Source organism: Heloderma suspectum, chromosome 2, assembly GCF_057233095.1.
Source record: "Heloderma suspectum isolate Gila_16-S chromosome 2, 16-S_ref, whole genome shotgun sequence".
NCBI classification, from domain to species: domain Eukaryota; kingdom Metazoa; phylum Chordata; class Lepidosauria; order Squamata; family Helodermatidae; genus Heloderma; species Heloderma suspectum.
Genome location: NC_139459.1, coordinates 304,749,472 through 304,764,797, shown reverse-complemented (window position 1 = coordinate 304,764,797; position 15,326 = coordinate 304,749,472). Strand labels below are relative to the sequence as shown.

At 43.5% G+C, this 15,326-nt stretch overlaps 1 protein-coding gene across 2 annotated transcripts in view; it reads right to left on the bottom strand.

The window, feature by feature from the left end:
• Positions 1–15,326, bottom strand: part of PLXNA1 (plexin A1) — a 395,495-nt gene that overhangs the window by 21,231 nt on the left and 358,938 nt on the right. Inside the window, exons 24-28 of one of the 2 annotated variants that reach the window (XM_084840187.1) lie at positions 10,948–11,094; positions 9,029–9,188; positions 5,788–5,951; positions 3,600–3,696; positions 2,215–2,405 (exon numbers count right to left, since the gene is read on the bottom strand). In XM_084840187.1, coding sequence (XP_084696313.1) covers positions 2,215–2,405; positions 3,600–3,696; positions 5,788–5,951; positions 9,029–9,188; positions 10,948–11,094 — 759 coding nt within the window. The remainder of the gene's footprint in view (positions 1–2,214; positions 2,406–3,599; positions 3,697–5,787; positions 5,952–9,028; positions 9,189–10,947; positions 11,095–15,326) is intronic. The other variant, XM_084840188.1, reaches the window with a different exon arrangement.

The window sequence follows — 15,326 nt, the reverse complement described above, 5'->3', positions numbered from 1 at the left end:
ATCCAAGTAAGCGCTGCTTGTCTGAATATCCCAGGTTTGTGCTAAAATTGTACTGAATTAAGCAACAACAACAACACAGCAGCCAACCTCCAGTGAGAGAATTAATAGCTCTGGCAAATTACTGCAATTTATTATTTGGTTTGGATGTAAAGTAGGTGAGCGATTCAGCTGTGCCACTTGCATGCCATCTCCTGCAATTACTGTGGGATTTTTCAGGCTTTGGTATTTTGACAATGCTATTTTTGTTTGCTGTTATATAAATCGTATATTATTGACCATTTGATTTACAACAGGTACTTGTGCAGCAATTACACAATGGGAGTAGCTCAGTATTTGTGTCCTAAGCCACTGGACTTTTAAGGCTCCCTTGCCTCAGCTTTTGCTGATGCAGAGTACTGGTAAAATGAGGGCGTCTATCAAGTGTATGAACAATGAGCACAGGGGAAATCAGTGATTGCAGCAACCGGAGGCTGGGATTCAGTTTTGCTTCATCAACAGCTAAGATGCAAAACCAGTCTCTGCAGCTATTTTTTGGGCCAGATGTAACTAGAGATGTGAAGGCCTGGAAAAAAACAGAAAAATTCAGGGAAAAAAACATTTTTTTCCATTTTTTTCCCTGAGGATCTTTTTTGCTTTTTTCTGAAAAATTAAAAAAACTGAACAGCTTTGGATTCTGAAATATTTTCTTATAGAATTTAAGACAAAGTATTTATATATCCAGCCTTTACTCTCCCCCGTTCGCAATGATTTCTAAAAACTATGTAATAAGAACAATTTATAGAAAGACTAGAGATGTAAAATCTCTGGCAATAATGAAGCCATGGGGAAAAATATTTTTAATACTTTCTGTAAGATTCCCAGCATAGTTATTTCTTTCATTACTTATTACAATTATTGATCTAAGGTATATTTTACTGATAGACATTTATGCTCAGTTTCCCAACATGTGAGTAGTGACACCATTACGCATTCTTGACAGTAAATGTGCATTCTTGACCGTTTCGGTTTTGTCCTATAGAGTCCTGTGTTTCTGATGCCGTAGCGGTCATTTGATGTAGTTCTAATCTATTCAGACAATAATTACAAATTTACTAACTGAGTTTACTTTTAAAAGTTTAAATATATAAGGGTAATTTTATGAGCAAACTCAGTTATACATAAAATAACTTTAGGAACAGAAGGCTGCTTTATGTTCCTAAAGCAGCCCTACCCAACCTGGTGCCCTCTGGATGTTTTGGACTACAGTGCCCAGCATTCCTGACCATTGGCCATGCTGCCTAAGGCTGATGGGAGCTGAAGTCCAGAATATCTGAAGGGCACCAGGTTGGGGAAGGCTCTCTTAAAGCAACAAAGTGACGTTTGATCTGTAAAGAGCACTAAAAAAATAAGTACTGCTTATTTTTCCCAAAACTTTTGTTTCTTTTCTGAAACCCCGTGGAAAAAAAACCCTGGTTTTTTCCCACAGCCTCAAAATTTCTGGAAATTTTACATCTCTAGATGTAACTGGGGCCAGAAGTGCTTAGTCGGTAGGTGAAGAGATTGAAGGAAAGGAGTCAGGCCGCTCAGTATATCTGGAGAGTCAGAAGGCCCTGGGACCATGCTATCACCAGGGCCAGCTCAACCACCAAGCAACACAAGCTGTTCCTTGGAGCAGCACACCTTGGCAGGGGTGTGGTGGCGCTGACTGGGTTGAATAGGATTACCAAAGAGCTGGGAAGATGTTCTGAACTGAGCATTTTTATGGAATAGCTGGTTTCCATAAAACAGGGAAGGGGAACCTGTTGCTCTCCAGATGTTGTTGGACTCCAACTCCCATCAGGCCCAGCCAGCTTATTTCAGGGGTCAAGGATGATGGGAACTGTAGTCCAACATCATCTGGAAGGCCGCAGGTGCCCCAGCCTTGCCATAAAAGGTCTGAACAGGCCCAGGAATGTGTGGCTCCAGAGTTATCTTCTTTTTATTGTTATCTAAAACTATGACATGAGGGGAGGGGTGTCAAGCTGATTGAAGGTCAGAGAACATCACAACGGGGAATAAGATGCTGTTTCTGTATACTCCCTGCTGATTTTATAAAAGCAAGAGAGGACACGACAGAAGGTTGATCACATGTCTTGATGGAAAATCCCCCTAATTCTACAGGACTTGGCAATCTGTACTCCTACTCAAACCTTAGAGTGTCGCTAGGAAGCCCTCCTCCTTTCCATTCTGATTTACCTTGGTAGCAAGCAGGCGGGTCAAGTAGATTTCTGAGACCATCTTGCTGCCACGATCACCTTCTCGCTGATCCATGTGGTCATGATTCTTCACCAGGTGCCACAGCTTGGTGCCACTCTCCAGGTCTGGAGTGATCATAGGGGTCCGGGAACGGAGACTGTCAGGGCTGCTGGCTGTCCGGAGCATACTCTCTGTGAGGAAACCACATGCAATGGGAACCGCCTCTCCCTCCTTTGCTGACTCTCAGCCTCAGCTGTCCTCCCTCCACCTCATTTAGCTTGTGGCATGGCCTGTCATACCACTATCTGGTATGTGTTGGGCTACCCTTTGGAATCTGTCAACAACATTTTATAAACTGGGCGGCTCCATATAGCAAGGGGATCACTGGACCTTTTGCTGCCAAGGCATCTACAGGCCTGATGAACTGTGAGCGAGAGTCTAAGGCCGGCTCACACCCTGGGCAGGGTTCACTCCAACCCTAAATAGCTAAGGTGCACCTGACATTATAGGAAGGGACTAGGTATGCCCACAGTCAGGACAGCATGAGTCAAGCCTGCCATGCTCTTCCAAATACCATGTGCATGCCTATAAATGGCTTCAACCTGGTGTGCCATTTGTATCAAGTCTTTCAGTCACACACACAAATCTTTCTCTGCTCTGCATTCTTGGTTTGCTTTCACTGGCTGCTTTTTGCTTTTAAAGGGGACACGGAAAGGGAACTCCTTTTTCAAACAAAATATATTTAGACTTCTTCCCCAGGCTAGACATTTCCAATGCCTGCAAAACCTGGCAATCCCTGGACCATGTTTAAAGCAAAGCCATGATAACAAGATCACTTGTTTTAAAAAAAAAACTTTATTTTTTATCTAATTTCTAACAAAATATGTTAAGAAACAAGATCTTAAAATAATTCTTACATAAATGCTTAAATTTTCCCAGCAAAGTAGTAATCTAAAGAGATTTACAGCTACTGTCCTACAATAAATATCATACTTATCTTCATCAACTAGCAAAGAACTTTACTCTTGCCAGGAACTTCAACTAGGAGACCTCAATGAAAAAATACACACGTTGCAGATATAACTAAACAGGATAAAGCAAGTTATCAGGTACAGGAAGGACAGCGAATCAGGAATATAATTCCTAAAGTGGCACAGCTGGTAGGACTGCAATAAGCAACCGTGAGATGGGCTTGGGTGACTTTCTGATGCAAGACTGATGCCAGAGACATTTGAACGGGTTTGATGCAAAAAGGCACATAGGCTGCAATGTGGCATCTTTTCTGGTCTGCCTTTGCTTACTTCAGAGGGCTCTGTTTCTTAATCCCCAAACTGTTCATGAATTCCAGACAGCGAGCAGGCAAGGATGTTATCTCACTTACTCACCGTATCTGCTGAGTGACTTGGTGAAGGTGGAGGAGTTGGAAATGTTGTAGGCTGAGTTCTGTTTGGGCACCAGTGCCACAGAGGAACCATCTGTCACCTACAGGGAATATTGCCAACATTAAGACTGAACAAACTTTTCAGTTCTGCAACCCCTGCACCTTTCATCCCAGCAGCACTGATCCCCAAACTAACACAAGCTGAAATCATAATTTTAATTGCCTGTTCAGTGGGTTCCCAGAGCCCTCCAGAAAGCCTGACAAGAAGGACCACAGGTTGAAAACGTAAGCCCAGGAGGCCTGATTAATGTCTCAAGTCAATATGCCCATTCTTCTCCATGAGGAAAGAGCCATTCCCATGCCTCAGGCCTATTCAGCCCAATTAAACCCTGATTTGGTTGGAGTTTTATCTCCCTCAAAGTCCAGCCCAACAGTAATTTATTTGTTCTTCATTGTTGTTGTTTTAAAGCTTTCTGGTTCAGTCCAGAATGACTGCTAGATTTATTTGGGGTTGTCACAATCCTGAGCCATTTTCTTGGTAAAACACAATGCAAGGTTGGCATGCAGATTCTCCCAGACCTTACCAAGAAGAGGGCCCCTTGTCTAACTCCCCCATTTTTCTTTTTGCAGAGAGGAAAAGAACAAATTGAGGGTCTAAATGGCTAACCCCTTCTCACTCAAGTACTTATTTTCAGATAGGTATTCTGCACACAGCAAGATGTGGCTCTACTATGCTCAGCCCAGCCTGCTGTGAGGGAAATTCTCATTTTCTATATTGAAAGAAATATTCTTTTTTATACCTCTTCCTTGCATTTAAAAGCATAGGTAGGCATTGCCCTGATAACTGCACCACCTGGGGGAAATCCTCTCCCCCCGCCCCACTCCCCTGCAGTTCTTTAAGCATGCTGGGCCAGGTGAGACTGAAGCAGACAGACTGAAGCGCTGATCACAATTCTCCCTGCCCCAGCAATGCTGAATGTGACATGTGGCTGCTTTATTGTGCCCCGCTGTCAGCAGCAGGAAGGCAAGCAGCAGCTGGACCCCACTGGCCCACAACTCATCTCCTTATGAGTTGGACCCCTTCTGAAAGTCTGAGCCTCCCCCTTAGAAATCAAAAAGGGCCCCCCCAAAAGGTATCAGGGTGCATACCTGAGACCACATCCTTTCACTGCAGATTGTTCCATAGTAATCATCTCCCCCTGGTTCCATATTGACAAAACTAATACCATTTTGAATCACACCAATCCATCAGCTTCCACTGAAAGTGTAGGAGAAACCCGCAATTGCCCCGCTTATGACTTACAGAAGAGTAATTAAAGTATGTTAATAGAGCATTAATCTACATTAAGCAAACTCCAGTATGCATCCAGAGCGTATAATGGATTTCTCACACTATTCGAGGCAAGAATGGCTCCAAGTTCTTAAGTTTGTTATAGACAACTTGGGCTGGTTAGAAGTGGCTCCTCTCCTTAAAGACCAAGCTGTTAATCAAACCTCTTGAGCTGCCTGCCATCATCGCAGGAGGTCACAACCCATCTTGTCAGACCATCTGCCTAGGACAGGTATGAAACAAAGCAGTAGGAGCAAACAGGAACATAGAAACACAGGAAGCTGCCTTATATTGAGCCAGACCACTGGTCCATCTAGTCCAGTAGTGTAGATGTTTGACTGGCAGCAGCTCTCCAAAGTTTCAGGCAGGAGTTTTTCCAGCCCTAACTGGAGATGCCTGGGATGAATATGAGACTTTCATGTTCCTACTGCTATTGCCCATTTACCACTGAGCTACAGCCCCACCCTCAAACGTTCCTTATGGGGTCCCTTCTCCCCCTTCCAGTCCAAATTATATATCAAGGAAGTAGCTTTGAGAGAGGAAGAGGGCACTGACGCCTGTTCCTTGTCCACTTGTGGTCAGATTGCTTAGGATTCACCAGACAGCTTACTTTTACATGCTTCTTCCCTCAATCTTGAGGTCTAGAAGCTTTCTTTTTATTTTAAACAAAAGCCAAAGTTTTCAAGATGTATAACTTGAGCTGTCAGACTCTGGCACAAATTTGAATTTATTTAGCCTCAATGCAGCCTGGTCTACTGCCTCCCCTCAGGCCTGGTCCACAGCAATAGGAACATCAATGGCAAGGACTGTCAGCAATGCCCATCTCTCTACTTATGAAGCATCTAAGCTGAGTGAACCTTACACTAAGACGCCTGCTTTCTTCGGCCATACCTCTATGGCTAAACCCAGTGGACAACCACACCTGGTAATGGGCTAGAGTGTTGAGCCTTTTCCAGTCATTGTCGATCTTTGTGGTTACATCTTCATCTTGAAGTATTATCCGAGCCATCCTGCCCTGCCGCCACTCTGCACCAATGGAAGAGAAGGGCATGGGGTCACTGGGGAGCGTGCTCACTTTGGACATATCACAGAATGAAAGGCATGGAGAGCATGTGAATGAGGTGTGGCACACACCATTTTGAAAAGCCACACTCTACTTCCAACCCTTAAGCACCTTGCAACCTGCTGTGCCTAACAGCAACCATGCTGGAAGAATCAGCCCTACTTTTGGATGTAGCATCATTGACCCATCTTCTCATTTCTATGTTCCATTTGAAAAAATGGGACATCGTTCTTGGGCAGCACTGTTCATTTGCTCGGCTCACTTTGGTGAATCTCAAAGCACCAGAAATATCCTCAAGCTCACCCACCTGCAGTCTATTTTTACTTCTTGCGAGCCTCCCATTTAAGACTCTTACGAGTCCCCTGGACTGCAAGGAGGTCAAATCAGTCAATCCTAAAGGAAATCAACCTTGACTGCTCATTGGAAGGACAGATACTGAAGCTGAAGCTCAAATATTTTGGCCACCTAATGCGAAAAGAAAACTCCCTGGAAAAGACCCTGATGCTGGGAAAGAATGAAGGCAAAAGGAGAAGGGGACAGCAGAGGATGAGATGGCTAGATAGCATCAGCGATGCAATGAATATGAACCTGAGCACACTCTGGGAGAGAGTGGAGGACAGGAAGGCCTGGCATGCTATAGTCCATGGGGTCACGAAGAATCAGACACGGCTTAACAACTGAACAACAACAACAAGAAGCACCATTGTCTCCGTCAATGGGACCATGAAGGGTTTTCTCCTGAACTTTAGATTCAATACTCTCTTCAGGTAATTCACATAAAACTTTAATAAGAGGTTACAGCTCTCCTTGTCTCTCAAGATGCAATACATGGGGTCTTTACAACATGTAGAACTTAAAGACTAAATATACGACCCTCCTATGTTCCACAATGATGTGTTCAGTGTTGAACTACAACTGGTCGGTCCACACGAACATTTTCTCCTGAGGGAGACTGAAGGTTGACCTTTGCTTCCATACCAATGGGCATCTATCTTTCAGCATACTCGCTAGTTTAAACCAGGGGTGGGCAATGTGCAGCCCATGGCTTGCATGTGGCCTCCGCAGCCCCCCCATGCCACTTGCTGAAATTTGGGGGTATCCCCCCAAATACTTTTTTACAACTGCAAACAAAATGGCATCTGTAGCTGCTACGGAATCCTCAAAGGGTAAAAATTAGCTTGCAAACAAGCTAATTTTGATCATTTGGGTGCTCTATAGCAGCTATGGATGCCATTTCATTTTTATTTTTAATTTTTTTAACCCTTTCCCCCTTTTCAGCAGCTGGGGGGGGGCACAGGAAGTCCACGCGGGAGTAAATGACCCCTGGACTCCTGAAGTTGCCCACCCCTGGCTTAAATGGCAGTCTGCCCCAATCAAATCTAATGCATGTGGGCTTATGGAGGCTTGATTTTTTTTTAGAATAAAAGGCTTGCCAGGTGTAGGAGCTTAATCATCTCCTGACTATTACTTGTCTCCCAGAACCTCTCCCATTAGTCAGTTTTATGTATCAGAACCCAGCTGAGGTAAAAGTGAGAGTGGTGCAGAGGCTGGGGGAGGTAAATTGCAGAAAGGGGACTTTTCTCCCTGCCCAACTGCACACACCTTTTGCTATTGGACCCAGGTCTAAACAGGTCTGCTGCTGTCACTTGCAGTCGGAGTCATAACTGAGGTCACAGAAGAATTTTCCCTCTGGACAAGTTGCCTGATAAATCTGTTACAGAGTGTGTTAGGTTCCTTGTTTGAGCCACCTGAAACTAGATTTTAGTTTGTTGACTGAAACTGATCCTCCTACAGTTATTTCTGGTAAATGCCTTTTCCATCTCCTTGGAGAATGCCATCGCATAGGACGGGGAACGTGTGGCCCTCCAGATGTTGTTGGACTATAATTTTCATAATCCACCATTGCCTATGCTGGCTAGGACTGATGGGAGTTGCAGTCCAGTAACATCTGGAGGGCCACACTTTCAGGGCTGATACAGGAGAAGTGGGTGAATCTGATTAGGTATAAGGGATCCAGCTTTAGTGTATTTAATGGGACAACAACCATTATGTATAGTTTTATCCTTGAACGGCCCTTAGAATAACACAATTCTGTCCACATTTGGCCTATACTATGCAATTCACATCTGGAACTACAGTATGAGTTTGCAACCAACAATCCACTAGCACAGGGGTGCAGAACTTTTTTCATCCCAAAGGCTGAATTCCATTTAGGAGAAGCTCTATGGGGCTGCATTCCAGTGGTGGGTGGGGCCGAAGGCGAAAGGGGCAGGTTCAAGATACCAAAAATACGAGCATATTTTAGATTCAAACTCTTACTGTCCATAAGTAAAACTAAGGAGAGGCATTTAAACCTTTTAGAATGGGACAAAACTGCACAAAAGCTGGGGAAACACCAAACTAGCAGTGGTGGTGGGAAAGGGGGCAGGGCCAGAGGAAGGGGGCAGGGCTTTCTGGGGAACCCCAGAGGGCCAGACTGGAACTGCTTGAGGGCCTGATTTGGCCCCCAGACCTGAGGTCCTGCACCCCTGCACTAACAGAAGGATGAAGTTGTTGGGTCATATGCCTCTCTACTCCAGGCCAAAGGAAAAATAATGTGGGCACAGCTCATCTCTCCCCACTCAAATGCTCCTCTGGTCAACCACATGCTGATTTAGGGCCCCTGATCATTTGCCACTTCCACCTAACACAAGAGGGGATTCACACAACTATATTTTTCACCACTGAGATGACTACAACTATCACTTAGTAGTCTGAAACTACCAACAGCTGCTAGACATTTTGGAAATAGTCTATTTAACAGGCAGGTAAGAACATATCAGCAGGTGTAGAAGTTCATATCAAGTGACAAATAACGAAGGGTCTTGTGGCACCTTAAAGACTAACAGAGTTCTTTAACACAGAACTTTATTGCTTTTGCTTCAGCAAACTAACACAGCTACCTCTTTTGCAAGTACAAATATTATATGATCTGGTTGTATGAATCCACCCTTTATTCTGCACTGACCACACAGGAAACAATGGTGTCTCTGAAGCTCACCCAGATCCATGTCTCCTGCTTTGGGTCTCTGTGAGTATGGTACTCCTTTGTATACAGCATCCAGAAGCTTTTCCTTTACTTGTGTGATGGTATCACAGTTCAAGACCTTGACCGGGATCTCAGGAGCATTTTCATTCTCAGGGTTCACACAGTTCAGTGTCTATACAAAAGAAAGGGGGTGGGGGGAGATGAAGAGAGAAATGAAAGAGAGAAAGAGTTGCCATCAAACTGCCTTGGAAACAACTTTATCCCACCTCCAGTCCTTAGGCAGGAAGTGTTGGGGAACACGTTTTTTCAGCAAAACTTTCTCATCCCAATAATATCTACCCTGCTAAGATTCTAAACAAACAAACAAAAATCAAACCAGAATGAAGAAGAGCCCTGCTGGATCAGATCAAAGGTCCATCTAGTCCAGCATTCTGCTCAGACAGTGGCAAACCAGAAGCCTGTGAGAAACCCACAGTTAGGATATGAGTGCAATAGCACCCTCCTGCTCACATTTCCCATCAACTGGTCTACAGAGGCATTTTGCCTCTGATACTGGAGGTTGCATATAGTCACCATGACTAGTAGCCATTTATAGCTTTATCCATGAATTTGCCTAATCCTCTATAAAGCCATCCAAATTGGTGGCCATCACCACATCTTGTTTAAATATGTCTCATAGTTTAACTATGTGTTATGTACATCCTTTCATCTGTCCTGAATCTCCCACCATTCAGCGTCATGGGATGACCCCTAGTTCTAGTATTATAAGACAGGGATAAAAATGTCTCCCTATTCACTTTCTCCACACCATGCATAATTCTGTACACCTCTATCATGTCTCCCCTTACTTGCCTTTTTTCTAAACCAAGCAGTCCCAGATAGAGAGCCAGTATGGTGTAGTGGCAAGAGTGTTGGACTGGGAGCTGGGAGATCCGGGTTCTAGTCCCCACTCGGCCATGGAAGCTCACTGGGTGACTTTGGGCCAGTCACACACTCTCAGCCCAACCTACCTCACAGGGTTGTTGTTGTGAGGATAAAATGGAGAGGAGGAGGATAATGTAAGCCGCCTTGGGTTCCTTGCAAGAGGAATAAAGGTGGGATATAAATGCAATAATAAAATAAAATAAATAAATATTGTAACCTTTCCTCATAAGGGAAATTCTTCTGTCTTTCTAAGCACTGTCACCCTAGATCATAAGAATTGCCTTGGTGGATAAGATCATTTAGTCCAGTATTCTGGGCAAAATCCAACATATGTCCTACTTAGAGTAAACCCACTGAAATTAATGGGACCTAAGTTAGCCATGATTAATCTAAATTCCATTTATTTCAATAGGTCTGCTCTAAGGAGGCCTTATGTTGGATTTTGCTCTCTCTCCCCAACAGGGCCAGCCACATGTGGTAGAAAGTTCACAGGCAAAGCATGATGTCATGTCCTTTTGTTGCTCCCAGCAATCAGAAGTACCTGTGCTACCTCTGAACATGGAGTTTCCATTTAGTTTGTTGTGACCAATATCTATTGATAAGAACCTCAGATTAGCATATTCCTGAGCAGTTAATCCTAAGAACTGGGACATAGAAGGGGGCTTTACACAGCAGACTATGAAGAGAATGAACATAAAAGTTAAACAGTGAAAGGGGTGTGTGCGTGAGCGCGTGTGTGTCTTTTAAAGCCAAAATTTCTCTGTTTTGAAATACTTCTGAGGATCCAGAGTGTATCAGTGCTATGAGCTGGTAACATTTTTTTTTTAAAGCGCACGTTAATTTTTCTCAACTTTCTCACCTCTCTTGCTATATTACTCCTTTCCCTGCTCTCTCTCCAGTGTTGGTGTATGCCTGTTCCCTCCTCTCTTTCCAGCCCTGTTAAATATCTCCATGTAGCAGGGTCCTGGCAAGAACGGGTCCCTGTTGAGATTCCTACTTGCACTAACCAGCATTTTGTAGTCAATTTGTTGACGGATGAGCTTGTCTTCACTTAAGGAGTAGCGGGCCTCTCCAGTGATGGCATCAATGGGTCCCTTTTCCATCTGCTGTTTGATAGCACAGTACAGCATGAACAGAGGTTCACCTGCACACTCCTAAAGGCAAGGAAGGAAGGAAGGAAGGAAGAGGGCCATCAGATACAATAACTCACAGTCCACTTAGAAAAACCTTGTGATACCCAAAACAATCAGGAAGGAAGAGTATGCCCATTCAGAATCAAACTTGCATCAGAGGCTGATTTTATTATGCATTATTTCCATGCTACAATAATAATGCCTGTTTTGGAAAGCGGGGTGAGGGTGGGGGGAAGCATGGTTCAAACAGACAGACAGAAGTGACCATTGTTTTAATAGGATAAAGATCTGGCCAACGATTATGTTTTATATTGCCTTCGGAAGCTGCTCCATTTGCTTTTATATGGTATCTCATATTATCTCTAGTCTAAAACAGCAGCTCTTTGGATATTTATTCTAGCCTTCTCATAAAAATCTCCCATTTCGCAATAAATGAGTCTTAAGTGAATTGTTTCAGCTGGCTTTTAACAAAAAATAGTGACATGGACTTTCAGAAAAGGTGCTGTTTATTAATGACAAAGTGTACTTTAGAAACAAGGCAGCAAAATAATCATGTGTGAACTTGATAAATTCAAGACCTTCACTGAAGATCATTGAGCTACAGGGATTATAGTAATGGGTAAATTGAGCCCATCATAATTTGCAATTTGTTCACCAGGTTACAAATCCAACATTTTAAGTTCAGAAGCAAAATTCTCTGTTATGAGATTTCACTGTAATAAGAAATTTTAATTTACAGTAAGGAAGTCTGAGGGATTTTAAACTATTTTCTTTATTAAGAAAAAATCACATCTCGTTCTTTCCAGGGGCTGAATATTCTACATATCGCCAGGTTCTTTCAGAGCATCACAGCTCCCGGTGACAATGTTGGGTGATCACATAGCGCCATTTCTAGTGACAATTCTGGCCCCATTTTGAAAGTGCATAGCAGAAGTTGCCCTTCCTAGGCTCTTAGAGAGGCTTTTAGCTTTAAAGATTTCTTTCAAAAGAAAGAAGAACATGGTTAAAAAGCCCTCTGACCAACTCGTATTATTGTAAATTTACTAAGGAAAAAAACCTCCCCTTCAACCATGCAAGTGCCGAAAATATACATTAACTTGGACTGGATTATGAAAAATGTTAACGTTTGTTGTATCTAAGCTAGAGCTCATTCAAGCAGTGGAGGCTGGTGGCTCTGACGTCAGAGTGGTGAATCCACTCTGGGTTTCAGTCAGATAGCTCCTTTAGAGTTCTGACTGAAACCCGGAGGAGATTCACTGCCCCAATGACATCGGAGCCACCAGCCTCTACTGCATTCAAGAATTATAAACATGCCAGATTTGGCTCAAAAATCAATGAATTTGGAATTTTGCCAGTGTCAATAATTATAACCTGATTCAAATGCTAGGTTCAATTGAGCAGAAGAACAAAATACGCAGTGCATGGTGACGTCATTAAATAGTCTTTGAGTAGTTATCTAGACTGAGAATGTGATTTTCCACAAGTTACCAATTCAATTCTGCATGTTCATTCTTACCCCTGGTCCATGTATCCCAACATCAATCTCTTGCAGTGGTCAAGACCTGCTTCTTCAGAAAAGGCTATAAGACACCTGCTAAGTAATTCATTCTCTATTGTTCACATTCTGAGCTCCAGCAGTATAAAGTTTAGAGACAAGCTGGACATAAATTTGCAACCCACAATATTTTACCTAGAGACTGTGCCTGAATTTTAGCTCTGTGAATTTCTCTTGGCCTTTTTATAAAAAAAAATCAAGTCATACTACTACATTCTACAACATTCCATAGCCACGAGGATCACAGGCTTTTCATAAGATGTGTAAGATAAATGTTTCTTGTTTTTCCTCTGCATTTACTGCCTGCTAATTTCTCTAGGTGTCCCCTAATATTGCCATTATGTAAAAGAACAAATAGATAATTGAGTACTCAGTTTCCCTGTACCAATAAAAGAAACAAATCAACGCTTGCCATTATTGTGCCAACTTGTCATCTCAACTATGCCCAGACTTTTTGGAACAACAGAAGTGCTCAAATTTCAGTTAAGGGGGATATAGTAATGTGTAAGCACACGTGCATAGATTAAAAGAAAAACTTAAGAATAAAGCAGCAACGAAAAGGAGGATGCAGTAGAATCCCAGCCCAAAGAATGCAATCTTATGCAGCCAAGATGTCTAGTATAAAAGTGGATTGTATGTGAGATGCAGAAGCAGGGAAGACGACATGGAAACTAATAGGATGAGAGTCAATGTCATTTCTGAAAGAAACCAAAAAGATTATCCAGGCAGGCATCACTCTGAAAACTGTCATCATTGGAGAGCGATGTTGACTTCAACGGTGTATGATCAGACCTATAGTGCTGCTAACCCATAGCTGGTCCCCAAATGTTGCAGTATTACCTTGCGCAGTCCTTTATCCCCAACTAGAGCGGAGATGAAAATGGGAAAGGCGGGAGCTAAAATCCCAAGTGACCTCAATCCTACCACCTCTTTCCCTGCTGGCCACCATCACAACAAACTCTACTTTGGTGCAAAGTGCGCCTGCTCTCTCTGTCACCATATGTTGTTAGCATCTCGTTAGCATCTGCAGTAATTAAAGAGACAGCTGCTAACGAGGAGGAACAGGCATACATCATCCCTAGACCTTCCGACAACACGCCTGTCTTTGAAATTATGTTTCATTTGCAAACTTGGCTTCATTAAGTCTGAGAGAGAGAGAGAGAGAGAGAGAGAGAGAGAGAGAGAGAGAGAGAGAGAACCAACGAGAACCAATGTGGGTGCTATGCTGTTTATTAATAACTGTCTTGTCTCCTCATCATGCACAAGCCAAATGATGACCGTACATTAACAGGCACACATGGCAATTATGCTCCAGCCTGGAAAGACTCTCCCATTTTAGCCTTCCCCTCCCTGCTTTCAGGTGAGGCCAAAAATGAAAGCCTTTTCCAAGGAGGTTTTTGATTGTTTATAAAAGCTGGCTACAGACCATTCAGCCATGAGAAAGCAACACAGGCAGAGAATAAATTGAAGATGGCTCCTTGGTCACATCTCGTTTGTCTGTTGTGTTCTCTCAGCACGCTGTTTTCCAACACTTGCTGTCGGCTGAAGAGCCCTGCTCTGCTTTGGGGCTGAGGTGCCTGACCTTTCGTCAGGGCTGCTGAGAGAGTAGTGGGATTGCTTTTTTAGAAGATCACCTCTGAGGACTAACCCATTTAAGCTCGACAGGTATTGTGCTTCATACAGTGGACAACAGGCAGAAGGTTTGGTGTTCTTTAGAACTTTAGGTAACTATTAACTAGCTAATTCCTTGACGCTCGCTAACTGCTCTTGAGCTTTCCAGTTCTCAGATACAGAGTTGCGCTTGGACAAGCACCACCATCATGCAACAGTGGAAGAAGAACTCTCCATAATAATGAGTTGGTCCGATATCAGTTTGTGGTGGGAAGTGGGAGGATTTGGCATGGATCTGCGAAAAAGCAGATTGCTATACCGATATAAAAACAGAATGATACACCCATATAAAAATAGGCCACTGAATGAATCTACCTAGCAAAGGCAACAAAGAGTTCGGTAGTTTAATATTATGCCAAATAATGGCCCAGTTCACCTGTAAAGAAAAGCTACCATGGGTAAATTTTCCCATGGGGGTTCTTGTTGCAGCCGCCACTGCCATTTTGAATATTCGAGCCATGGCAGAGGCATGCTGTCATTTGCCATTATGTCCAAACCTGGCAAGGTGCGTTGCTGTGGTGGCTAGCAAGCTGCCCGCAACCCTAAAACTGCCCATGGATTCTGCATGGCTTATTAACCACCCCAACAACCCACCCTTGCCAGGTTCACATGTAATGACAAGCCACGGCACGCGCGCGCACCCCCCCCCCCCCCGTGGCTCAAATATTCAAAATGGCTGCCGGCACCAACGCATCAAGAAGCCCCACAGGGACATTTACCCATGGTGGCTTCTTGTTACGTGTGAACCAGGTCAATGTGTTAGTCAGCAATTTATTTTTCATAGGAAAACTATCACATATCGACTCCAGATAACCTGCTTTGGCACTTGACCACTTCTGTAAGTCTTCAAACACACAAAGATGGAATTACTTTGCCTTCTCTAATGGAAGGTACATAGGCTGAACATAGGACTCATTGGAGTTTGTTGGGTCCTATACTGCACCAGCTCATGCTAGGCTTGCCTTTAGGCTCATTAATGGTGTCTGCCCGGGCAAAAAAGGTTTCTGAGTTTCAGACATGGAGCCTG